The sequence below is a fragment of the Nannobrachium achirus genome, assembly GCF_963921795.1.
Source record: "Nannobrachium achirus genome assembly, chromosome: 3".
Lineage (NCBI taxonomy): Eukaryota > Metazoa > Chordata > Actinopteri > Myctophiformes > Myctophidae > Nannobrachium > Nannobrachium achirus.
In genome coordinates, this window is record NC_137812.1 from 25,228,615 (window position 1) to 25,255,634 (window position 27,020).

General features: G+C 45.0%; 1 protein-coding gene across 1 annotated transcript in view; it reads left to right on the forward strand.

Annotated features, from left to right (window-relative positions):
• The window catches only part of LOC308280795 (glutamate receptor ionotropic, NMDA 2A-like), a gene marked incomplete at both ends in the record, with an annotated part of 238,007 nt that extends 211,009 nt beyond the window's left edge, over nt 1-26,998 (forward strand). The window contains 7 exons of the mRNA XM_080720958.1: nt 11,311-11,549; nt 14,904-15,093; nt 17,515-18,138; nt 18,477-18,789; nt 23,382-23,978; nt 24,766-25,084; nt 26,828-26,998. Coding sequence (XP_080577084.1) covers nt 11,311-11,549; nt 14,904-15,093; nt 17,515-18,138; nt 18,477-18,789; nt 23,382-23,978; nt 24,766-25,084; nt 26,828-26,998 — 2,453 coding nt within the window. The remainder of the gene's footprint in view (nt 1-11,310; nt 11,550-14,903; nt 15,094-17,514; nt 18,139-18,476; nt 18,790-23,381; nt 23,979-24,765; nt 25,085-26,827) is intronic.
• Between the last annotated feature and the right edge of the window lie 22 nt (nt 26,999-27,020).

The window sequence follows — 27,020 nt, forward strand, 5'->3', positions numbered from 1 at the left end:
TGTTTGTTTATTGTATGACATCACGCCACATCATCAGCTGTGGACTCTGTGATGTCATCGTATCGCATCAGTATATAAGGCTTGTTTGTTTATTGTATGACATCACGCCACATCATCAGCTGTGGACTCTGTGATGTCATCGTATCTCCATATATGGCCATCTCCGTATATGGAGATATAAGTCGTCCATGCCCAAGTATGGGCTGGTGAGGTCAGACTTTGTGTGATGCGTAGGTTATCTCCATATATGGAGATTCAACATTCCAGGCAATGCTCTCTTCCCTGGTGAGAATTGCCCCTTTATTGTGACCGTCAGGGAGCAGTTTACTATGAAAACCTCCACCGGCCGTCCGTCCGTCCGTCCGTCGGTCGGTCGGTCGGTCGGTCTCACGTCACACGTCACACCTTTGCCCTGCTCATATCTCCGCATCAGTATATAGGGCTTGTTTGTTTATTGTATGACATCACGCCACATCATCAGCTGTGGACTCTGTGATGTCATCGTATCGCATCAGTATATAGGGCTTGTTTGTTTATTGTATGACATCACGCCACATCATCAGCTGTGGACTCTGTGATGTCATCGTATCTCCATATATGGCCATCTCCGTATATGGAGATATAAGTCGTCCATGCCCAAGTATGGGCTGGTGAGGTCAGACTTTGTGTGATGCGTAGGTTATCTCCATATATGGAGATTCAACATTCCAGGCAATGCTCTCTTCCCTGGTGAGAATTGCCCCTTTATATAGGGCTTGTTTGTGTATTGTATGACATCACGCCACATCATCAGCTGTGGACTCTGTGATGTCATCGTATCTCCATATATGGCCATCTCCGTATATGGAGATATAAGTCGTCCATGCCCAAGTATGGGCTGGTGAGGTCAGACTTTGTGTGATGCGTAGGTTATCTCCATATATGGAGATTCAACATTCCAGGTGTAACTATGGCTACCCGTATGACGTGAGAGGTGGAGGTTGTGATATTTGTGGAGATAAGCGACCAACGGTCGCTTATCTCCCGATTAGGGAGTCTTACTGGTTTGTACATTAATAACAGTCCTGTTCTTTGGTACACTGTGGTGGAACTTCAGCAATAATAATAATAAAAAAAAGTGTACAGCAGTAGCATAGTAAACAAAGGAGTCACATGGGCAAGGTTCTAAGTGGTGTGTGCGTGCGTGTGTGTGTGTCGTTCGTCGCCTTGGGACTTCAAACTCCACTTTTTCACCCATCCCCCCTCTTACCCTTTTCTTCTCTCTCTATGTCTCTCTCTCTCTCTCTCTCTCTCTCTCTCTCTCTCTCTCTCTCTCTCTCTCTCTCTCTCTCTCTCTCTCTCTCTCTCTCCATCACACGCCACTTTTAACACACCATTTCATCATCATTAGTGTGTGTGTGTGTGTGTGTGTGTGTGTGTGTGTGTGTGTGTGTGTGTGTGTGTGTGTGTGTGTGTGTGTGTGTGTGTGTTATGCTTCAGATCGTTGTGTATAATAGGCTGTGAATGGAAGAAAGACAGCGAGACCATGCCTCTCTCACACACACACACAAGCACGCACACATGTGCGCGCGTGCACACACACACACACACACACACACACAACACTAATCGAACTGCTGAAACGCTTCTCTCTCTCACACACGCACTCTCTCTCTCACACACGCACGCACAAACACATGCACGCGCACGCACGCACGCACGCACACACACACACACACACACACACACACACACACACACACACACACACATGAGCACACACACACACACACACACACACACACACACACACACACACACACACAGGGAGGCCCTTCTCTATCACTCCATCACTATCACTTCATGCCTCTGCACCGTCTCCACCTCCTGTCTGCCTTCCATTACCATTTATTTACCACTTCACCTCTCTCCCCTCATTCCATCCCTTCTCCATCCTACACAGTAATGACACCTCTCTCTCTCCCTCCCATCAGCCCCCCACCCCCTCCGTTAACCAATTTAAGCCCGAACACAAATCTGTGTCACTTTGGATTAAACATTATTTTATGCTTTGACTATTGAAAAATAGCAGATCTACAAGCTGCCTCGCTGCGAGCTTGTAGATCTGCTATTATAGAGAAAAACCGTGAACATTTTGTGCAAGTATTTGACCCGATTCTATAAATGTCTCCTATAATCCTTCTTCTAATTCAGTGGTTCTCAAACTTTTTCATGTCAAGGACCCCCAAAATTACATGTATTTGGCCGCGGACCCCCGATCTCAAAATATGTTGTTCCAGGGACCCCCCAGAACCCAAATATTCGAGTTACAAATGTTCGCTTTTAAATTAATATAATAAAAAAACAATTTCAAAAATTGCTGATCTACAAGCTTACAGCGCTGCACTCGGTGCCGCTTGTATATCTGCTATTTTTTCAATAGCATTAAATCATTTTAAGCCTGAATGGATTAATCCCGATTCACACTCCGCTGCACGCCGTTGTTTGCGCACGTCGGGGGAAAAATAGCTGAGCCAAAAGCCAAGGACACGTTCCTGAGACGTGATGTGTCGCTCGCTGGGTAAAGGTCTGCCGTTTCCGGCTTCATTGTAGCCTTTACTTATTTATCACAAATTGATAGGCTTGACCCCTTCCTTCCCCCATCCCTTCCTATATATATTGTTGTTGTCAAGCAGAAACCTCGTATCTCCAAGTTTCCAATGTGTACGTTCTTTCGCAAAGTAAAGCCCTGCTACATCATACAAGGTGGTCGCACAAAAGTGGTGGAAACAGCAGATCCACGAGCACACAACGCTTCGCACCGCGAGGCGTTGTAGATCGGCTGTTTTCACTAGTTTAAATCATTTTTAAAATGATAAATGTAAAAGAACGGTTTTGGACATACAGGGTTTTCACCCGACAACGACGATATCCTCCCCTGTCCATCCTCCCATTAATATTTATTTCTCTATCATTCCATCACGACCTGGACGTTCTTCCTTCCCAATCCCATGCTAGTTTTCCCATCTCTCCATCCCAACCTATTCTTCGATTCTTTTCCCCCCCTCTCACCTCCCTCCCTCCCTCCTCAACTGTCTATTTTTATCTCCTCGTGGCCCAAGGCAGTATCTCGCATTCTCCCCATGTCTGTCTGTCTGTCTGTCTGTCTGTCTGTCTGTCTGTCTGTCTTTATGTCTTTCTGTCCGCAATCTTGCAAACTACCGGCCTAATATGTCTTATTTGGTCGACGACAACCATGTCATCTTTTGTGAATTAATTATTAATAACCTTTCAGACTCATTGTCCCTCCAGGCTATAGGATGCTATGGCTATGGAGTGGTACTAGCCAATCACAGACATCCATACAGAGCCACTGTCTGTCGTTTCTTATACCATGCACTCTACACTTTCAAACAACAGTGACAACCACAGATATAAAAAGCTAGATACCTCGTCCACCGCTGCAGTTGATTGGAGTGACCCGTCCAACTTGATAGGCATAAAGCGGAAGTATCGAGGGCAGACTGCAACTCAAAAAAACTACTGGCCAATCACAGCGTGTCTTTTCCGGGACTTATCCAAGGACTACAATTCACTTCAACAGAGCCAGTTCCTAGTGTTGCGCGACGCAGCTGTTTTTAAGAGCTGCGTATGAAAAGACCCGCCCCCACCTGCCTCTGATTTGCCTACCGACCTTCCGTGTCTGTTACGCACACTGAAGAATTCCAAGCCTGTCAATCAAAAATGCCTATCAATGCGAGACGGGTACCAGAGAGGCGGAAGAGGCGTCTACCTTTTTATGTCTTTGGTGACAACCAATTGTGTGCTGCTCTCTGTGGGTCCACAAGAAATACTTTTATGAGCAGAGGGGGGCGCTTTGGATATAGTTGTTGTCTGGCAGAAAAACCTCTTATCTCCATATTCTAACTTTTTGTGATTTTTTTTTGCATAATACAGGGTCACAAAAAAGCATCAAAAGTAGCAGATCCACAAGATCGAATCGCAGCGCAGGATGACACGTTTTGTACTTGTAGATCTGCTACTTTTGATGCTTTGGAATTTGTATCCTGGAAAGTAGCAGTTTTGGAGATATGAGGTTTCCACCCTACAGAGACGACATCCTGTCCGCAGCGCGCTCTCTCTCTTTATCATATCATATCGTCGTTGTCGGGCAGAAACCTCGTATCTCCAAGTTTCAAATTTGTACGTAACTATGTTCTTTTACAAAGTAAAGCCCTGCTTCATCGTACAAGGCCATCGCACAAAAGTAGTGAAAACAGCAGATCTACAAGCATTGTTAAATCATTTTAAATGATAAATGCAAAACAAAGGATTTTGGACATACAATGTTTTCACCCGACAACGACAATATCATATTATACTTTGGCCTTAGTTTTTCTGTAAGGTATAGGTTGTAAATATTGGTAGTTGTAGGTTGCTTTTTTCGGGGGGCTCGTTTCCAAAGTCTAGCTGCTTATTTTGGTGCTTGCTTCCTACATGTTGTCTACACAAAATGTGTAGAAACAGGAACTCGGTTTGGCTCCTCCCCTTTTTCTTTGTCCACTTCCTCCCAGGTTCTTCCGTGTTTATTCCCACTAGCAACAACAACACTACACGTTCAGAGCAGTGGTGCTGCTGACTGCTGACACATCCTGCTGTCAGCAGAATCTGTCTGGAGAGATTAGTAAGTCTGTTACTCGTAACCCATTTAGGCCTAGGATTATTGACTGCTTTAACTATTGAAAAACAGCAGATATACAAGCTCACAGCGCGGCACCGAGTGCCGCGCTGCGAGCTTGTAGATCTGCTATTTTTGAAAGATCGTGAAAATTTGAATTTTCGACCCGATTCTATAAGTGTCTTTTGAATCCTTCTAAGGTTTTTTGAAAAACCTATGTTTCTATGTCAGCAATCTGGCCAGCCATCGTCAAAGAAAAGGTCCTTTTCACATAACTGGAGCTCAGTCTGTTCTTGAGAGACTACTATGTCAGTAGTTCTCAAACCTTTTCATGTGAAGGACCCCCAAAATGATACGTATTTGGCAACAGACCCGGATCTCAAAATATTTAGTTCCAGGGACCCCCAGAAGCAAAATTTGAGTTACAAACGTTCGCTTTGAAAATACATATATTCAAAGATTTGCACACATTTTCACAACTTTTTCGAAAATAGCAGATCTACAAGCTCGCAGCGCGGCACTCGGTGCCGCGCTGTGAGCTTGTATATCTGCTATTTTTCACTGGTTAAAGCATTCAATAATTCTAGCCCTAAATGGGTTAAGTACCATAGAAACACATGGCAGACAGGCAGTCTTTACCATGGAAATGCATGGCAGACAGACGTTCTTTACCATATAGAATTGTTTGCATCGCGATCATTCTTTTTGATTTAAATCGATTTTAGGCGGGAACATTCACGTCAAGAAGATTTAACCATGTATTGCATAAATGGAGTACAGGTCAAGCAGATTTAACCATTTATTGCATAAATGGAATACAGTTAATCTTGGCGTTTGAAGGGCTCCGCGTTCGGAGATGTTCCCTGAATGTTGTGCAAGCTTTTCTGAGCATGCTAAGCAAAACCAGGGAGGATACAATAGCAAAATAATAGCAATAACCATGACATGTAACATAGTCAAAATCACAGTATTGAGCTCAACAACATTGACATGAAACTTAGTCAAGATCACGGTACTTGAGCTTAAACACATTGACATGTAACTTAATCAGACAATCACCAAGTATTTGAGCTTAGCCAGACTGATCCTGCAAATAGGTGGAGGCTGGGGTGGAGGAGGCAACAAGCAGCAAATGATTCCGAAGCTTCGGAAACCAAGCATTGGTAGAGAAGCAAGCCATATTTAAAGGAGCCTTCCCTACTGATTGAGAGCTTTGATTGGAGTCATGTGACATAATGACCAGCAGATATGTTAATGAGATATGAGAACAGAGCTGACTGACATCTGACTACAGCTGAGCAGCAACTTGACTCCCATGTCCTGCATAAACTAACGCTGAAGCTTCATTTAACTAATATAAGGACGGGAACCCCTTTTTGTGTTTTCACCCTTCAGGACAGGAACACATTTTTGTGTTTAGTATAAAAAGAACTGTAAACAGGTGCTCTTTGGAGAGGGTATAGTAATTTAGGACAACAAGTCTAGTTCCATTCCTTTGTAGAGGTATCAAAACAGTGTAATGATGATGTTCTGTCCAGTTCAAAGTAGAAAATGGTTTATTCGAAAACACATGGCAAGGAATAAAAAACGACCAACGCGTTTCGGCCTCGTACGGCCTTCATCAGGCTCCGCTGAGCTGCCTTGGAAATGATGAATTGTCATCATTACACTGTTTTGATACCTCTACACAAGAATGGAACTAGACTTGTTGTTCCACACATTTTTGTGTTGTTGTTGCTCTGTTCTGAGGATTTAGAAGGCATTTTGGAAGTTAAATTGTCACCGGTTTGAATAGATTTGAATCGATTTACAATAAATGGTTCCATGCCTAGTCTTTACCATAGAAACTCATGGGAGACAGTCTCTGGTCTGGCAGCTCAGAAGAGGCTCTTGGTAGACAGACTGTAGACAACACTGCCCCTGAGACTGAGAAACAGTCACTTTGTTGCTGGCCAGCTGATACATGGAGAGAGAGATGAGAGAGAGAGAGAGATACACAGACAGATAGAGATGCTGTTTAGCTAAATGTCCACGTCTGATTAACAACGGGGGGCGCTCTCCATTCCGACATGTCGCCACTCCGACAGTGACTTCTTATTCTCGGAGAGGCAACACTGAGGTTAGAGTTAGGGTACGAGATAGGGTTAGTGTCTGTCAGAAAGGAGACATGTCGGAATGGAGAGATGCACTCATTAACAACATACTGAACGTGATCGTTGCTGTCGGGCAGAAACCTCTATTTTTTTTATTTGAATCCTGAAAAGTAGCAGTTTTGGATATCCACCCGACCAGAGACAACGTTCTGTGCACCTATTAAACACCTGCGTGCGTGCACGTGGTCACACGCACCACACACACACACACACTCAGAGAGAGTGAGACTGCTCGTACACCTACTCGTGTGCCGTTGTGCACGGCTCCACCGAGCGCAACTTTCTAGTTCCCCCTCCCTTCCATCTCTCCTTATCCTTCCATCCACCAACCTTTTAACAGCATCCACTCAATTCAATTCAATTCAATTCAATTCAATTCAATTCAATTCAATTCAAAGAGCTTTCATTCCTCTTTCTGCTTTCAAGCACTCAATCCTCACATCCAACATTATTTTAACAGCGATAAAACAATACAACCGAGAGAAATAAGTGGTTTAAAAGTGGTTAAAAAGTCAGCATACCCCATGATTATTATGGGATGGAACATGAGAGAACACAAACGCCTTTGGCGATTTCCTCCTTTTTTTTTTTTGCCATTGAGCGCCCTGGATCGTCAGTTTTTCTCTTTAACAGCATGGAATCAGTCCTTCAACATTAACAACGATATAACCTGATGCTCACACAGGAGAAGAAACAAGCGGTTTAAAAGTGATTAAAATGTATCGGTCACCACCCCCCATGATTATACGGGATAAAACATGAGAGAATGCAAACGTCTTTGCCTTTTTGTTTTAATGAAGGCTCTTTCCTCCTTCCTTGCTGCGCTGAGTGAGCAACCGGATCAGATCGTCACTTTTTTTTTCTCCTCTTATTCTCTAACAGCATGGCATCAGTCCTTACATTCATCATTACATCCTGTGGTACAACTTCTTCACAGAGGAGAAGTCAAGCAGCCAGATTCTCTGGCAGCAGCCGGCAGGGGTGTCGCAAACAAATTCTGGGCCCTGGGTACAAGGATTCACACAATTATTTTGTGCTTTAACTATTGAAAAATAGCAGATATACAAGCTCACAGCGCGGCACCGAGTGCCGCGCTGCGAGCTTGTAGATCTGCTATTTTTGACAAATCAAGAACATTTTGTGCAAGTCTTTGAATATTTCAAATCCTTCTAAGTTTTTTTTTTGGGGAAAAACCTATGTTTTCTATGTCAGTGGTGCACAAACCTTTTCATGTGAAGGACTCCCAAAATGACACATATTTGGCCACGGATCCCCATCTCGAAATAGCCGTGCTGTGAGCTTGTATATCTGCTATTTTTCAATAGCTAAAGTATAAAATAATTAGCCCATTTAGAACGGGTACACATTATTGTGTATCATTATTTCATGCTTTAACTATTAAAAAATAGCAGATATACAAGCTCACAGCGCGGCACCGAGTGCCGCGGTGCGAGCTTGTAGATCTGCTATTTTTGAAAATTCGTGAAGATTAGAATTGACCCGATTCTATAAGTGTCTTTTGAATCCTTCTAAGGTTTTTTGAAAAACCTATGTTTCTATGTCAGCAATCTGGTTAGCCATCGTCAAAGAAAAGGTACTTTTCGCTTAACTGGAGCTCAGTTAGTCTGTTCTTGAGAGACTACTATGTCAGCGGTTCTCAAACCTTTTCATGTGAAGGACTCCCAAAATGATATGTATTTGGCCACGGACCCGCATCTCAAAATATTTAGTTCCTGTGACCCCCCTAGAAGCAAAATTTGAGTTACAAACGTTCGCTTTGAAAATACACATTTGAAAATACTTTGAAAATACACATTTTCACGACTTTTTCAAAAATAGCAGATCTACAAGCTCGCAGCGCGGCACTCGGTGCCGCGCTGTGAGCTTGTATATCTGCTATTTTTCACTGGTTAAAGCATTCAATAATTCGGCCCCTCCACCTTGGGCCCCAGTAACTCAGTCCCACTGTCCTCCCCCCCTTGTGACGCCCTTGGCAGCAGCAGCAGCACTCAGACAGCACGCAGGGCAGGAGAGACACCAGTCTCACATCTTTTTTTACAGACAGGGCGGTAAAAAAAAAGAAAGGCAGACTTTTTTTCCTCCATCAGAGGAGCCTTCACTTCACAACCCCTTCCTTCTTCAACCACCTCTTTCTAGCTGCTGCTGCTGCTTCTCTCCCACCAGGCCGCCGCTTCACAGCGTCTCTGGCCAAAAAGGAAGCTCACTAAAATGCCTTTCATTACGTCCCTTCCTCCCTCAGTATATCGACGGCGCTGTCGGGGCAGAAAGCTCCTATCTCCCATATTTTAACTTTTTGTGTTTTTCGTAATTGAACGCCCTACTTCAGGGGTGCCCACACTTTTTTGACGTGAGATCTACTTTTAAAATGACTAGCTCAACATGATCTACCCATCCAAAATGTTTTAGCTGAGCTAGGGCCTGATGGGGGGCTTTGGAATAGCAGCACTGGCGTTACATTTTAGACACATACTGTAAGGGGGAAATAAATGGGAAATACTGGGGGAAATGTCTTCATCCCATTCTGTATGGAAGTGGTAGGTTTTGGGGTTCTTTGTAATGCTACTGACTCTTGAAGAAAGTATTGCATTGGAGGTTTGCCTACTTTAGAAGCCATGAAGGGGGCTGACAGGCCCTTCTTGATGTCATATTGACATATTCTTTTTATATTTTAATTATATATTTTTAGAGGCTTGTCATGTGGTCTACCTGCACACCCTTGGTGATCTACTGGTAGATCACGATCTACCTTTTGGGCAGCACTGCCCTACTTGATCGTACAGCATCACACAAAAGCATCAGAAGAAAGAAACTCTGCGCAAAGAGTCACGTTTCTGCTACTTTTGATGCTTTTGAATTTGAATCCTGGTTTCCATTCCAGAGAGACGATATTATACATTAATTTTAGTTATTACATTATTTGTGTTGTAATCAGTGGTCCTTATTATGGAATGTTATTATAGATGAAAGTGTTCATAAAACTATACAGTTTAACTACAAACCTATAACAAAATACATCATAGATTTGGTTGTGCAAAACATAATGCTATAAACACAAACCATGCTGGATTATTTGAAGTCATTTATTATACAAAAATATGGAAATCAGAACACATTTGGAACACATTTGTCACTTTAGCATTTAATCACAATTTTAGTTCATTTCTAGTTTGAAGAAATGTTACCAGTTTATTGGACTCCGGTCTTATGGAATTTCATAGATTACACTCTGTAGGAATTCCCACAAATGTTCTGTTCACTCACTTCTCTCGGCACATGATGTCAAAGGCCTTGAAGCAGACATCGATGGCCTGAAGCAGTGTGTCATGTTCTAAAGCCAGTCCATCAATAATGACAAAGACCTGAGATGTATGCTGAAAGTCGTTGCCCAGTCTCAGGATGAAGGGTTTCGGTTTGGATGCCTCATTGAGGCACTCCATCACGTGTTCCAGGCTGAAAAAACAAACAAACAAACTTGTGAGGGCGATTAAGGAACAAACGCCTACCAAGTATAGTAGAATTAAAAAATATAAATACAATGTAAGGACCAAATCCATTTGGTTCCATTTGTGTACAGAGTCATGGTGGTCTGTGGCATGCAGGGGTTCTCAAAGTGGGGTCCGGGGACCCCCAGTAACATTAGCGTAAGTTAAAGCAGCACAGTCGAATTAGACATATAACGTATAAATAAGCACAAAGCTTAAAGCAGTGCTTCCTAGCAGTGCTGTTGCGGGAGACACGCCGACAAGAGAAAGGAAGGGGAAGTGACAACCCATGTACTGAGTCCTAAAAGTTTAAAACAACCCATGTACTGAGTCAAACATTGTATTTAGTTTAACCCAGCAGATGATAACCCCAAACACCATTATAATAATCCATAATGTGGGGGCATGGTGGCGCAGTGGTTAGCACTACGCCTCACAGCTAGAAAGTCCTGGGTTCGATTCCCGCCGGGGGACGCTGTGGGCGCTGGGGGCGTGTTCCTCCCTCCGCGTCATCAGCGCCCACACCCTAGATGGGGTTGGCGATAGGGCCTTTCTGTGTGGAGTTTGCATGTTCTCCCCGTGTCTCCTAGGGTAGATGCCCTCACAAAAACATGCAGTAGTCCTGGTTTCTATACTACCTCCCCCTAGCCAGCCAGGTGCTCCCCAATTCCCCTGGCGCGGCAGGGGGAGAGCGGAAACCAGGACTACAGGTTAGGTAGTTGGCACTGGGTGAGAAATGGTTTGCAAAAACTGTGGGATAAAAATATATTAAAAAAATAATAATAATAATCCATAATGTGTAAACTCAGCGGTTAGGTAGATTAATTAACCACCATGCTGGATATGCTGCAAAATGATTCTGAAAACAAATCTTCTCTTCTTCTCTTTCAGAGGGGGAAGTCCGCAGCACAAAAAAAGTTGCTCTGCAGAAGTAGACAATAAATAACGTTCTCTTTTTTCTTCTATCCACGCTGCCATGGATGGACGGTGTGTGCAGGTGAGATGGAGGAGCTGGAGGCCCAGTGGCTGACGGGCATCTGTCACAACGAGAAGAACGAGGTGATGTCCAGCCAGCTGGACGTGGACAACATGGCGGGGGTGTTCTACATGCTGGCCACGGCCATGGGCCTGTCCATCCTCACCTTCGTCTCTGAGCACCTGTTCTACTGGAGGCTGCGCTACTGCTTCACCGGGGTCTGCAGCGGCAGGCCGGGGCTGCTCTTCATGATCAGCAGGGTGAGTCAGTGGTGGGCAGGGACGTGCTGGGCCTCTGATTCAGCCTGGGAAAAAGAGTTGGAGAGGCCCTCATTGCGCGCTATAGAGAGAGATCTCTCTCTATAGCGCTGCTGCTACTCAAAGATTTGTGACAAAGTGACAAGCCAGTGGGCCAATTACATGAGTTATATTTCGTCATTGTTGGGTGGAAACCTTGTACGTCCAAAACCGTTTGTTTTGTATTTATCATTTAAAAAAAGATTTAAACTAGTGAAAACAGCCGATCTACAAGCACACAACGCCTCGCACCGCGAGGCATTGTGTGCTTGTAGATCTGCTGTTTTCACTACTTTTGTGCGACTGCCTTGTATGATGAAGCAGGGCTTTGCTTTGCGAAAAAAATGTACAAATTTGAAACTTGGAGATACGAGGTTTCTGCCCGACAGTGACGATTTACTTTGTTGGCCGCCCAGCCCCCAAAGTGGAACAAAGGCCGGGACCGGCCGGGAATGAACCGGCCGTTCGGGAGTTGTCCCGCTTTTCCCAATGGCCAGCACGTCCCTGAGTGTTGGGGATGGGACGATATGAACATTTCATAATCACGATTATTGATTTACGATATTATCGCGATAATCAAAATCCATTATCCTGGGGTGGAACCTTTGCCAAAAAATAGCTCTACGAGCTTGTAGATCAGCTATTTTTTGTCAAAGACATTTGATAGAGAGTGAAAAAAAAGACGTATCAAGTACGTATATTATAAGTACCTTTTACGAATTATAGAGGGTTTAAGTGGTACCGGATATGCAGCTCTGCAAATAAAAGGTGAATTGATCCCAGTGCATGACGGAGAACGATATCACGATAAATGAAGTGTGTTTTTAACCACGATAAACGATAATATCACTTATCGTCCCATCCCTAGTGAGTGGTGGACCACGGTGTTCAAGGGATCTCCCTTTCAAACATGTTTGGGGTCATTTGAACTCTTTTACTGCCATATGTAGGCTAAGCTAGGCTAATCGTCTTTTCTGCTCTTGTCAGCAAATTACTTATCTTTTGAAAATGAATAATATCCATTCATTATTTCCATCCGCGGTGTTGTTTAAAAGACTCCTGCACGTCTTCTAGTGTCGAAAAAAAATATAACTAGTAATCAGCCAGCCACAAATCATTAACCAACTGGATTTAATATTGTCCGTCTTATTAAAAAAGACAATGCCTACGTAAAAAGGAAACTTAGATGGCGTCTTTTGCAGCATAGTAGGCTAGCTGACCATCGAAGCTCTTACTGCTCGATTTATTATTCTTTGTTATGCTAAAGAAAACTACAAGTGCGATCTGACTGTTGTCGTTTCTAGTTTTGATTAATTTTATTTGTACTTACTTATTTGTACTTCTGTACAGTTCTTGAGTAAACTTTGTTAGTTACTTTCCACCACTGCACGCACGCACACACACACGCACGCATGCATGTTGCACATACGCACAAAGGCACACACACACACACATGTAGAAAATACAAGTCCAGAGTCCAGCTGAGACACAAATTAGTCTGCTGTGACTGTGCGAGAGCAGGACAGACACGCACACACGTGCGCGCACACACACACACACACACACACACACACACACACACACACACACACACACACACACACACACACACACACACACACACACACACACACACCGGCATGCGGCAGCGGACATACCCGTTAAGACCATGTCTTCATTATTCATAAGTCATGTCTCTGTTAGGCAAGGCTTTTATTCCAGACGAACAGCACCTCCACACACGTTAAGTGTTTTACAAAATGTGCGCGCGTCCATGTGCGTGCGTGTGCGTACAGTACATACACGTGTGTGCGTACGCGCGGGAGTGTGTGCGTGCGCGTGTGTGTGCGTTCGCAGGGTCTTAGAATAGCATTGCAGTAGATTAAGTGGGACCCCCCGCAGCATGCAGGCAGGCAGGGGTTCCCAAAACTTCCAGCTCAAGACCCAAAAGATACATTGTGTCTGCCCGGGAGCCAGACTTAGAGAATACATTATGAATGAACCACTTAAGCCCTGTTTTATAGTGGAAACAGCCAAACTGCTGCTTCCAATATTTCTTAAAAAATATATAATATAAATATATTGTTGCTGTCGGGGCGGAAACCTCTTATCTCCATATTCTAACTTTAATTCTTTTATAAATGAAATTAATACTGGATCATACCACAGCGCCACACGAAAGTATAAAAAAGTAGCAGATCTATAAGCTCACGCTCCTCGAAATGCACCACAAATCGTGGGCGCGGAGTGACCCGTTTTGAGCTTGTCGATCCGCTACTTTAGCAAATGTTTCATTTGAATCCTGGAAATTAACTGTTGATGTTTCCACCCGATGATATATTTATTCATTGTGAGCTTGTCGATCGGCTATTTTCATATGGCTAAGATGTATATGGGGTTGAAGCATGTTAATCTATGTTTTGAAATAATAATCTACAAAGTAACAAGTAACTAAAGTTGTCAAATAAATGTAGTGGAATAAAAGTACAATATCTGGATCCGAGATGTAGTGGAGTAGAAGTAAGAGTATTGGAAATTGGAAATAAGCAAGTAAAGTACCTCAAAATTGTATTTAAGTACAATATTAAGTAAATGTACACCCCTGCCTATACTCATGGTTTGAGATCACGACGACATCCTCAGCCCCGTTCCGTTCACTCAGCTGACTGATCAGAGAACAGTTTTTATTCCCACAGAGCAATGGTTATCTGACCCAGACACATTCCAGGACAAAAACCAGGTCAAACATTTGACTGATATTGAAAGCAGCTCTTATAAGGACAACGTTTGCCTGGCAAAAAGAAAGTACTGGCGTTCTTTCAAGGCGTCGATGTGATTGGATAGCTTGTCGTTCGAGGCGTATAAAGGTCAGCGGATTGATCGGCGTGTTCGACTCGTCTCCATCTTATCTATCTTCTGTCTTTCCTTTCTCCCTTTCAGTGGTGTAAAGCAACTAGGTAAATTTACTTAGGTAATGGTAAATGGTGAAAGAAATGCAAATGCCCTCTTTCCATGGCATACCTGAAGGCAGCATTCAAGAGAATTGCCTTGTCCAAACTCTCCTGAACTTAAATGCAGCATCTTATGTTGAAAGTATTGCCCTCTCTGTGTAGAAATCCATGCCGTTACGTTATCTCCAGCATTGACTTGATAATGCATAGTTCAGTGTGGTATCAAGCACCGAAAGTAGCCGACATCCAAGCTCCAAGCTTGGAGGCCTGCTATTTCCAATATTTTCACCAAAATGCCCTTTTAAAAATGTCAGCCCCTGCCTTTCTAACATTCTCTGCACGTCCCTGTTCCTCTCCCCCCTTGCAGGGCATCTGGAGCTGCATCCACGGCGTCCACATCGACATGAAGAAGAAGAGGCCGGAGCTGGACTTCAGTCCCCAGGCCAACATGCTGCACCTGCTCAAGTCGGCCAAGTCCCTCACCATGTCCTCTTCTCCCAAGCAGCGCGGCACCGTGCTGCTGCAGCCCAAGATCATAGACATGATGTCTGGGAAAGGTATGCTGCTGTCTCTCACACGCACACCTCCGGAAATAGCCGAGTAAGACCGCGATCTGTGTCGCCTTAGACTTGAACCGCTTTATAACCATTATTTTATGCTTCAGCTATTAAAAAAAATAGGAGATATACAAGCTCACAGCGTGGCATGAGTGTGGCGCTACAAGCTTGTAGATCTGCATTTTATTTATATTTTTTAATTGTGAAAATCTGTTGAATGTCTTTGAATATTTTGACACGATTCTATAAATGTCTTCTAAATCCTTCTTCTGAATCAGCGGTTCTCAAACCTTTTCATGTCAAGGACCCCCCAAATTACGTGTATTTGGTCGCAGCGGACCACATCTCACAACATGATGTTCCAGGGACCCCCAGAAGCAGAGATTTAAGTTACACAAGTTTGCTTTGAAAATGTATATATATTCAAAGATTTGCACACATGTTAAACGATTTTTTCCAAAATAGCAGATCTACAAGCTCATAGCGCGGCACTCGGAGCTTGTATATCTGCTATTTTTCAATAGCCAAAGTATCAAATAGGCTAAGGGTTAAAGGGTTAAAACATTCCAGGTCTTAACAGGATAGACGCTCACTGTGCGTACAAGCCTCGCATTGCACCTCTGGATAGACGAACACATGGAGGGATTAGTCACACACACACACACACACACACACACACACACACACACACACACACACACACACACACACACACACACACACACACACACACACACACACACACACACACACACACACAGAGAGCCCTCAGTCCCTATTGGGTTCCTGTGGTGGAAGCAAAGCCCATGGGCCTCATACTGTACTCTCACTGTCAGACCTGACACCGGGCTCAAGAAATACTAGGATAAGGACATAAACACAGTGTCAGGTCATGAAATCCTCTCCGGGGCTGTGTGTGTGTGTGTGTGTATCTCATATCCATCCACCTGCGGCGTAAAGTAAGTACATGTAGTACTCAAGTACTGCACTTAAAGGAGTAGTTCACCCCCAAAATGAAGTTAAAAGAACAAGGTAATGCGCACAATCCTTTCCAAGTGCTGGTGCTGGACTCTGGTCGACATATGATAAAAAATTGTGGAAGTCAGCACACAACTAATGCTCCACAGTGTTTATTAAAACATTTGACGTGACGACGTTTCAGCCATCAGCTGGCCTTCATCAGGTGTAGTTCACCCCCAAAATGAAAACATTTCTATTGATTATTCACACCAAGGAAACTTGAGTTCAATAATATTTTTTGTTTTTTGTCGCATTGCTAAGACAAAAAAAAAATATTATGGTAAATTTACCCTGACGGTTTCCCCATCCAGTGCCATGCATTTGGGTCCCCATCCAGGGGAAATTTACTATAATCATTTTTTTTGTCTTAGGAATGCGACAAATACAAAAAAGTATTATTGAACTCAAGTCTCCATGGCATGAGTAATCAATAGGAAAAAAAAAGTAATTTTGGTGGTGAATGACTTCACCCATTTTCTACCTATCTTTATCTTTATTATTTTATAGGTGGCCGTGCTTTTGCCGCCACGGCCCCAAGGCTCTGGAATATGTTGCCCCTCCCCATTAGATCCGCCCATGCAGTCAATTGGTGTTTTTAAATCTTTCCTTAAAACTCACCTGTTCTCCACTGCTTTAGTTGTATATATAGCTCTTCTGTTCTAATTTCTGCATATTTTGTTCTGTGTATTTTATTTGTTGTTGCTTCCGTATTATTATTATATTTTACCATGTTCAGCACTTTGGTCAGCTCTCTCTGTTGTAAATGTGCTATATAAATAAAGTTTGATTTGATTTGATTTATATAATCAGTCCTCACTAACGCTCATTATAATATGGTACCATTTTTGTCTAATCACTCCGTCTCTGTCTGAGAGGGAGAAACCCGCCTAACCAGTGGCTTCATCGATAGGGAATCCATGCTAATAGAAACATATATTAACCACTTCAACACTTGTGTTCGTGTAGATGCTCGACAAAGCCAGATGCACCATGATTGGATTCGAACCCATAACCTCCGTGGTGGTGGACAGAGACTTTACCACTGCGTCACTCGAGCAACCAGCCTTAAATCTGTTATTTTCAAGAGATTTTTATTCATTTGAAAACCTGTGAAACGGGATATTTTGCATAATGAGTACTTTCTACTTTCGGTACTTAACAATATTTTTTTTTACTTTTGCTCAAGTAAATGTTGAATTCCAGACATTCCAGATTATTTTACTAAATTGCAGTATTGATACTTTTACTTAAGTAAGAAATGTGAGTACTTTTCCCACCACTGCAACGCACTCAGCTATCCAATCCTGTGTCTGAGGCTCATCTCTCTCTCTCTCTCTCTCTCTCTCTCTCTCTCTCTCTCTCTCTCTCTCTCTCTCTCTCTCTCTCTTCCCTGTCTCCTAGGCAACTCTCTGTCTCCGAAGGGTCCTGGTCTCTATAGCAACGCATCCGGCCTGCAGGGTTTCCTGTCGCTGTCCGGCCGCAACAAAGCCGACCTCCTCAACAACGTGGCGCCGTTGTCGGGCGGCGGCGGCCAGCCCAAGGCCTCGCCCCTCCAGACCAGCCCCAACAGCAAGCCGCAGCTGTCCATCACCAACGACAACGGCAAGACCACCCGGCTGCCGCCCGGTCCCGCCGCCGCCGCCTCCAAGCCGCGGAGCATGTGGAAGAAGAGCGTGGAGACGCTGAAGACGCAGCCGTCGGTCCAGTCGCCCGGGGACCCCCCCGGACCGGGCGGTGGCCCCAGCTCCAGCCCCGGCCCGGTTCCGGGGGTCCCCGCCTTCACGGGGCCCACCCCCTCGGGACCCCCCGGCCCGGGCCCCAACGTCATCCTGCCCATGAAGAGCCAGCGCTACCTCCCCGAGGACCCCCAGGTGCACTCGGACATCTCGGAGTGCTCCAGCCGCCCCACCTCGCACAAGGAGTCCGACTCCATGGCGACCGCCACCAGAGGCGGCGGCGGGTTCAAAGGCGGAGTCAATCAGCTGAGGAAGAGGTCTGGAGGAGGAGGAGGAGGAGGGGGAGGAGGTGGAGGTAGGCCTGACACAATTATTACAGTAGTGTCTAAGAGCAATTATTTGAGATGATCACAATTATTTTTGCGTAATCTTCATAATCATAATGTTCATACATTTTCAACGATAAAATGGCAGACATACAAGCTTTAAAAAACCTTGTTTTGATGAAAACACAATCTGGGAGAAGAAACCGAGTTATATCCATTTCTCTGAATTGGCGGCCAATGCGTAAAAGGATGTTTCAATGTTCAATGCCAAAAAAAAAACACACAATTAAATCTCTAAACGTTATTATTTGCCTGACAGTTAATCGTCAACTTAAATGTTATGTAATGGTGACGTTCCTAGTGGGAGGAGGTGGAGGCGGGTCCAAGATCTACTCCATCGACTCGGACCAGACCAGCCTCCACTCGGCCCCCCTGTACCAGCGGGACGGCCAGGGGGGCTCCAGCGACGACCACAGCAGCGGCTACCCTCCGGACCTGTTCCCCCCGGACAGCGCCCACTCCCACGGCTCGCGGGCACACAGCCCCCACCAGGGGTCGCCGGCGGACGCCCCCATCCTGCAGCTGAGCGCCAGCCTGCTGCACCAGAGCCACAGCGCCGAGGCCGACCTGCACTCCCTCAAGGACAAGAAGTACAGCACCTACAAACACAGCAGGTAACCATGGACACTGTGGAGACCGCCAATGTGCTATTAAGATTAAGATTAAGATTCCTACTGTTTCTCACATATTGTACATTGCTGTATGCAAGATTTGTTCTCCGCATTTGACACATCCTTTGGAGCGGTGAGCCACAGCCGTGCCGCGCTCGGGAAAGTAAGTAAGCCTGACCTTTTGGAATGTCGCCCCTGACAACTAAACATCTGAGCAATATAGCAGTATAAATAAGCAGGGGTAACGTGTCATCCGTCAACTGTCACCATATTGTTTGGCATTTGACTTTTGTACCAATCGTTTTTTAAAACAAAGGCATAACATGTTTTTTGGGGTAACACTAAGTGTTATAGAAGAAAAAGTAGAGTTGATCCAGCAAGGAATAACGTCTGCTAGCTCAAAGCCCACAGCAGCCATTGTAAAGGTGAAATTATACTCGCCGCATCCATACATTCCTTCACCAGCTCATGTCTGCGCAGTCACCGGCGTGCCTCTCAGAGTATTTCGTGTACGGTTCTCAAAGTGGGGTCTGGGGACCCCCCCTGGGTCCTCGAAGGTGGTTCCAGGAGGTCCCCACCTACAGTAAATAGCGACTTTAAGCAATGACGGCTACGGCAGACTGCAACGGTAACCGGAAATGATCAGCGCTCGATAGATAAACCTGCTCGCCATCGCAGCCGTCCCTACAATGGCAGAAGCTCCCTTTCCACGTAGTGGCTACAACGTCTGCTGCATAGACGCGTCACCATGGGAACCAAAGAGTTCAGTAAAAGGGGTGGGACTCCGTCGCCGATGGCTGTTTGCTTGACGATTTTGACTGCTACGGCGATTGCGTCATAGCAGCCTTACTCCGCCTGGCGTTGCCGTCCAGAAAATCGCAGAGCTTAAAGTTCCTACTGATCGGATATCATTTGGACCCTTACAGGTCTGTTGCTCCCAAGAGTGTACGCTATGGAACCAAATGGACCTGCAAGAGGCCATATTGGTTCATTGCATACACTCAGAGTTATGAGGGTCCTAAAGGCATCCTTGAAATGAACATTCTTGAGAAACCGTTGGTGTGCGGACTGACAGCCTGTGCATGCCTTTTGAGGAGAGGTGGGTGGGAGGAGATCCATGGCTACCCGCATCTTCACAACTCATTAAAAGCCTGTAAAGACAGATTCCCAATGCAGCTTAGATACTTGGAAAGACAAGTGTTCTGTTACTGTGGGAAGAGATGAGAGCATGTGCAGGCAGGAGTGGAAGGTTCTGCCAGATAGAAAGTCTGCACAGCGCTTTCATCTCCTCACTATACTCTTGTGGGTCTCAAACAATGGGTCAGAGACCCATCTTTGGTTCACGGACGCATTTTTTAAGTATCTTTGGTTGGTTTAAGTATTTCTTTAATGTTCCCTACAATTGTTTTAAATTAGTATCTCAAAAGATTCAAAACTATTTCTAAAGGATTTCAGAAATGTTCTAAAAATCGCACCTGTGCACGGCTCACTTCACATGGTATCATACAAGACGCATGCACATGCGTACAGTATATCTCCTTGTATGGGCAGTTCTGTCCGTGACATTAGCTGAGGTGATGTCGGTGATGTCGTACTTTCTATGACGTTAGTCTCGTGTGACGTTAGTTTTGTACTACGGACATAGGGACATATAATATAGGGACCTACACACAAAGTCAGGCGTAGGAGCGGTTGACACCACTCAAAAACTAGAGGTTGAGGCCGTACACATAACACTGCACCGCCTATCCATCCGATATGCCCATATACAGTATGGGGGGCGTATCAGCATGGCAACACATAGCGACCGGAGTTCTAAGTAGGTTGTACCCAAAATGTATATGGATCTGATCTTTAGCTAGTTTGAGCCTGAGTTCATGCTGTCACAGTCAGCATGTATTTAAATTGGTCAAGCTAGCAATAGAATATGCATACGTGTTCAGATGCATCTTTCCTAATGGTTTGGGACATGTTTCATAAAAGCAAAGGTCAAAGCCGCAATATTACAATATCACTGAAACATGATGTTTAGGAAGCACATTGCTAGTGTGAAGGGGCTCCTTTCACAAATCGCAGATTAGGACTCGGCCTAACAAACATGTTCAGTCTTTATAATCTTTTTGAGCGCTGTGTGTGTATATTATGTCCATATGTCCGTATGTCTGTATTTCCGTCCCGCAGTGCTTGGCATTGGCCAAGCTGATTTAATTTAATTCAAATAATAGCAAAAAGACTTTTTAAAAAGTCACTCCTTGCTCCAGGCAAAGTGACACAGCCTCGAAACACTTTCAATTCCACTCTGCGCCGCCCTGTCGAGGATGAATTCACCTCTCATTAAAAGTTAATATTGACCCCCCCAAAATCAAGAGCTCACATAGGCCTAATTACTATGTTTTAATGTTTTGCCAGAATGTTATGATTCAAAGTAAATGTTGGGGGAGCAAATCCAACATTATTAATTTGTTGCGTTAACTAAATCTTATATGAATTCAAAGCATTTATTTCCCCTTTTCCCAGAGATGTGTTTTGAGCAGAGACAGCGTGGAAAAAAACCTTGACACAAGTTCTGAAAGCAAGTAACTGTTTTGGACACAGGGACGTGCTGGCCATTGGGAAAAGCGGGACAACTCCCGAACGGCTGGTTCATTCCTGGCCGGTCCAGGCCGGCCATTAGGAAAAAATGTAAAATAAAATGTCGGCCTTCGTTCCATTTTGGGGGATGGGCGGCCAACAAAGTAAATCGTCGCTGTCGGGCAGAATCCTCGTATCTCCAAGTTTCACTAGTTTAAATCATTTTCAAAATGATAAATACAAAACTAACGGTTTTGGACATACAAGGTTTCCACCCGACAACAACAAAATATAACTCATGTACAGTAATTGGCCCACTGGCTTGTCACTTGTCATGATCTGAAATGGCAAATCTTTGAGTTGCAGCAGCGCTATAGAGAGAGATCTCTCTCTATAGCGCGCAATGAGGGCCTCTCCAACTCTTTTTCCCGGGCTGAATCAGGGGCCCAGCATGTCCCTGTTTTGGACATATGAGGTTTCCACCCGGCAGAGATGAAACGCTGCGTAGACTAGTCTGTAATTGTAATTGCACCCGGTAAAAAAAGTTGACTGGAGGAAGCCGTCATCTGCTGCTCGTCAGACCAGAGGGGGTATTATTCAACCAATCACAACAACACAATGTTCACGAAAATGTATTTAACCCATTTAAGCATAGAATTGTTGAATGCTTTAACCAGTGAAAAATAGCAGATATACAAGCTCACAGCGCGGCATTGAGTGCCGCGCTGCGAGCTTGTAGATCTGCTATTTTTGAAAAAGTCGTGAAAATGTGTGCAAATCTTTGAATATATGTATTTTCAAAGCGAACGTTTGTAACTCAAAGTTTGCTTCTGGGGGGTCCCTGCCTGGAACTAAATATTTTGAGATGGGGGTCCGTGGCCAAATAAATATCATTTTGAGTGTCCTTCACATGAAAAGGTTTGAGAACCACTGACATAGTAGTCTCTCAAGAACAGACTAACTGAGCTCCATTTAAGTGAAAAGGACCTTTTCTTTGACGATGGCTATAGCCAGATTGCTGACATAGAAACATAGGTTTTTCAAAAAACCTTAGAAGGATTCAAAAGACACTTATAGAATCGGGTAAAAATTATAATTTTCACATTTTTTCAAAAATAGCAGATCTACAAGCTCGCAGCGCGGCACTCGGCGCCGTGCTGTGAGCTTGTATATCTGCTATTTTTCAATAGTTATAGCATAAAATAATAATACACTATAATGTGTACCCGTTCTGAATGGGTTAAGAATATATTTAGAATTTCCATTTCTGCTGTGCAGCGAGCTTGCCCTAGGGTTTGACAAATTTGGTTCCCAGTAGTAGGAGTTATTTACGCGACTGCACAGGCGAAACAAAAGTGGGGAAATAACATGTCATCTGCTTTATATTCGACTCAATTTCCCGAGCTTCCGAAAGTACAGGCTGTTAGGCAGAAGCATTAGTATATAATATACCAGACTGTGGATCAACTCGTTTAGCAGTTTTCTGATCCCCTCTAGGAAAACAGAAATAACTTTGCTTCACCAGGCATGCAAAAACAAAGTACAGAAAAACTAGAAAGATGCAATTCTGGGAAATTGAAAGTGTGGTTGCCCTTAGGCGAGTCACAAGGAATCCACTTGACCTTTTGAATATAGCCAATCTACAAGCTTGTAGTTAGATCGGCTATTTTCAAAGCATTTTTACCGATTTGAAAACTTGTGAAATGGGACATTCTGCAGAACGAGTACTTTCTGCTTTTGGTACTTTTTCAATTATTATTACAAAACATACATTAACCACTTCAATCATAGATACATTTAAGCTATTTTCAAGAGAGTTTCATACATTTTATCCATTTGCACTACTTTTGGTACTTTTAAGTATATGTTGATAACAATACTTTTGTACTTTTACTCAATACAATGTCGAATTCTGGACTTTTACTTGTAACAGAGTATCTACTTTGCAGTAAGTAAAAAATGGGAGTACTTTTTCCACCGTGGTCTATCTGTTCTCACACGTTGTCGTTCCCTGTTCTCCACAGTGCGAAGGACAAGGCCGGAGGCTCGTTCGAGACTGCCACGGGAGGAGGAGGAGGAGGGGGCCAGGCGGGTCTCCGGCCCGGCCACTGCCGCGCCTGCCTCACCAGGCTGAGCGGCTACTCCAGCCTGTACACGCTGCGCGCCCCGCCGCAGGGGGCGCGCTGCGAGGCCTGCGCCCACCCGGGCAACCTCTACGACATCAGCGAGGACCAGCTGCACGCGCACTACGCGGCGCAACACGCGCAGCAGCAGCACGCACAGCAGCACGCACAGCAGCACGCGCACGGCCTCGGGGGCGACATGTTCACGCACTACCTTCCCCAGAGCGAGATGAGCATGGTGGGCGAGGGTGACGGGCTGGTCAGCCACTTTGAGACCTCCACGCCTTCCTCCCCGGCCGCGCACCACCTGTCCTCCTCCTCCTCGGCCCCGCGCCTCCAGCTGAGCCGCCAGCACTCCTACGAGAACGTGCTCCCGGACGCCGTCCCCGAGCAGCGCCAGGCCACCCACCAGACGCACCCGCACGCCTACCTGCGCGGGGCGCTGGGCGTCGACGGCGACCTGGACGAGGGCGCCTATGCCAACGTGCTGACCATGCGGTCAGTAGCAGAATTAGGAACGATACTACACACTGTTCTAACCATGATTATAGTTGAGAACAATACTACACACTGTTCTAACCATGATTATAGTTGTGACTCCTATGAGCCTTCCTCTAGAGGGGACGTTTGCCCACTCTGCAGGTCTATTTACAACTCACAATAGTAGGCAAGCCATGTTCTCACCTGTTGGTAGCCTGTCAAAATAACTATTTCTAAATAGAGCCATGTATGACTCTGTCTACTAACCTCTCCAGCTATTTGTGTTCTGTTTTGTTTAAAGAAGTGTAGTATATTTTAAAGAGTTCTGAAGTAAACATTAGACTGAGTTCTTAGTACAAAGTTGCTGCGAATAACACTGGACAACAGGAACACAACAGACAAAAAAACTAAAATGGACACGTTCACATAAGAATAGAATAGATAGAATAGATCTTTATTGTCATTGTGACAGCGAGACCTGTGTAGTGCTTCCAGTGTGGTGAGAGGGCAGCCAACGATTCTCTGTGCTGTATTTATGACCCTCTGGATCTTTAGCCTCTGAGCTGGTGAACCACACACAGATTGTATTTGCTTGGTCAGGGCACAATATTAAGAACATGGAGTTACAGCAGAAGACACGTGTCTGACAATAGGGAGGCTGCATTTGCATGGGGCTGCATTTGCATTGCCTAAACATCCAAAAGTGGCCCCTGAGCCATCGTAAGTTGAGTAGCCCTGCACTAGACTCTACCCTTGGGGGAATTTCATTTCACACTGAAGTAAGGTTGATGATTTTCCATTCCAGGTCGGATCGCTGCTACGGCAGCAGCCGCAGCCCGCCCTCGCCCTCTCCCTCCTCGCACCACGGCGGCAGCCTGGACACTCCCATGCCGCTTCCCCGCCGCTCCAAGAGCCTGTTCCCCGACCGGCCGTCCCACAACCCCTTCCTGCAGCAGTCTGTGCCCTGCGGCCCCGCGGTGGGACAGCAGCAGCCCCTGCCGCAGCACCCCCAGGCGGCTGTGAGGATGCCGCAGCGGAGCTCGGCTCACGAGCTCTACAAGCTGTCACTGACGCTGGGCAGCAACCACCACCACGGTGCCATGGGGCACCACACCATGGGGTATGTAGTGGATTATATACATCTGGCCAGTGATGTATATCGGACCAGTTACACATATATAGAGATCCATGTACTGTACATCCCTTTTTTGCCCATATACATGGAGATCTCTGTCTGAACCAGCCACATAAATCTGGGTGGTCTTCCTCCATATATGGGCATTCCCATATGAAGTCCTGTTAGATATGGGCTTAATATTGATGACATCAGGGATCTCCATATACAGTATGGGCATAAAAGGGATTCTGTTAGAGTGGCTCCCATGACATCACAACATACAATATCTTTTATGTCCATACATGGAGATCCCCATCTGAACCAGCCACACAGATATGGGCCATGTCTTGGCCATCTGGCCAGTGATATATATATATATATATATATATATATATATATATATATATATATATATATATATATATATATATCGATGACATCAGGGATCTTCATATATGAGCATAAAAGGGATTCTGGGGGAATACCCATACATGGGGGATAGCTTGTAAGAGTCTAGATGTCTAACTAGGACTCTATTGTTTTGGTAAAGCGAGCCTATCTTGTTATGGTGCAGCTCGTCCCGGAGGCCTTGGAGCCACACAGTATAACTCTAGTGTCTGACCATTCTTCTTGGCAGAACTACTTTACCACTGACCAGAGTGTTAAACTGTACTTCTGTCCATGATATCATGTTACATAGAGCATAACCACCACCACCTAATACCGGGTTCCCCAATAGGCGGCTACTGTCTGGCCCCCACCAACCCTAGTAATAATGGTGGTATAAGAGCAGCAACGACACTAGTATTATATCGTCGTTGTCGGGTGGAAATCTTGTATCTCCAAATTTGTATGTTCTTTCGCAAAGTAAAGCCCTGCTTCATCATGCGAGGCCGTCGCACAAAAGTAGTGAAAACAGCAGATCTACAAGCACACAAAGATCGGCTGTTTTCACTAGTTTAAATCATTTTTAAAATGATAAATGCAAAACAAGCGGTTTTGGACATACAAGATTTTCACCCGACAACGACGATATCTGAACTGTCGCTGGAGTAGCGGGAACGCCACCATCACCCCCTGCAAGTGGCTCTCGGCTTGGTACCCTGGACATGATTCGGCCCTTGGGGAAAACTAATTGGGGAACCCTGACCTAATACATTGTCTTGTCTCCTCATTTTCTCATTGACTACTGATTGTTTTTTTTAAACAATATTTTTATTTTGTTTTTCATTTTTTCAAAAAACATATCAAACAACATACACAGGACAACAACAGACTACCTACAGACAAAACAAGCAAAACAAAAGGAAGTACAACAACGTACGAAAAAAAGAAAAAAACACGACACACAAGAGCATTAAACAACAATGACACAAAGAGCACATATACCATTCACACTAATCACACCCAGAGTCCCACGCCACAAGGCCGGACAAACGACGGCAGAGGGAATGCAGCTACCCCGCACCTGGTTCCTCCATTAAATACGAGAGATCATTGCCCTTGACATACTGGATAAAATTCCCCCATATTTTCTCAAATATCTCTTGTTTGTTCTTGAGAGTGTATGAGATCCTTTCTAATGGGAGGCACAAAGACAGTTCCTTAAACCACTGAGCGATGCTAGGTTTCCCTGTCTTTTTCCATGAAAGGGTGATAACCCTTTTGGCTTGCAGGAACCCAAGATCCAGAAATGTAATCTCGTTGTTTATCTGAATTCCTCCACAGGCACCACGTGGAGCACCAGCAGCTGCTGTACCCGCAGCACGAGGAGCCCGCCGTGGTGGCGTACACGGTGGCGCCCGCCGCCGCTCTGCCGCCCATGAGCTACATGACGGCGGGGGGGCCGCGGGCCGCCAGCGCCGGAGGGAACAGGCCCCGCCTCTACCGCCGCATGCCCAGCATAGAGTCTGACGTCTGAGAGAGACGCGCGCACACACGGA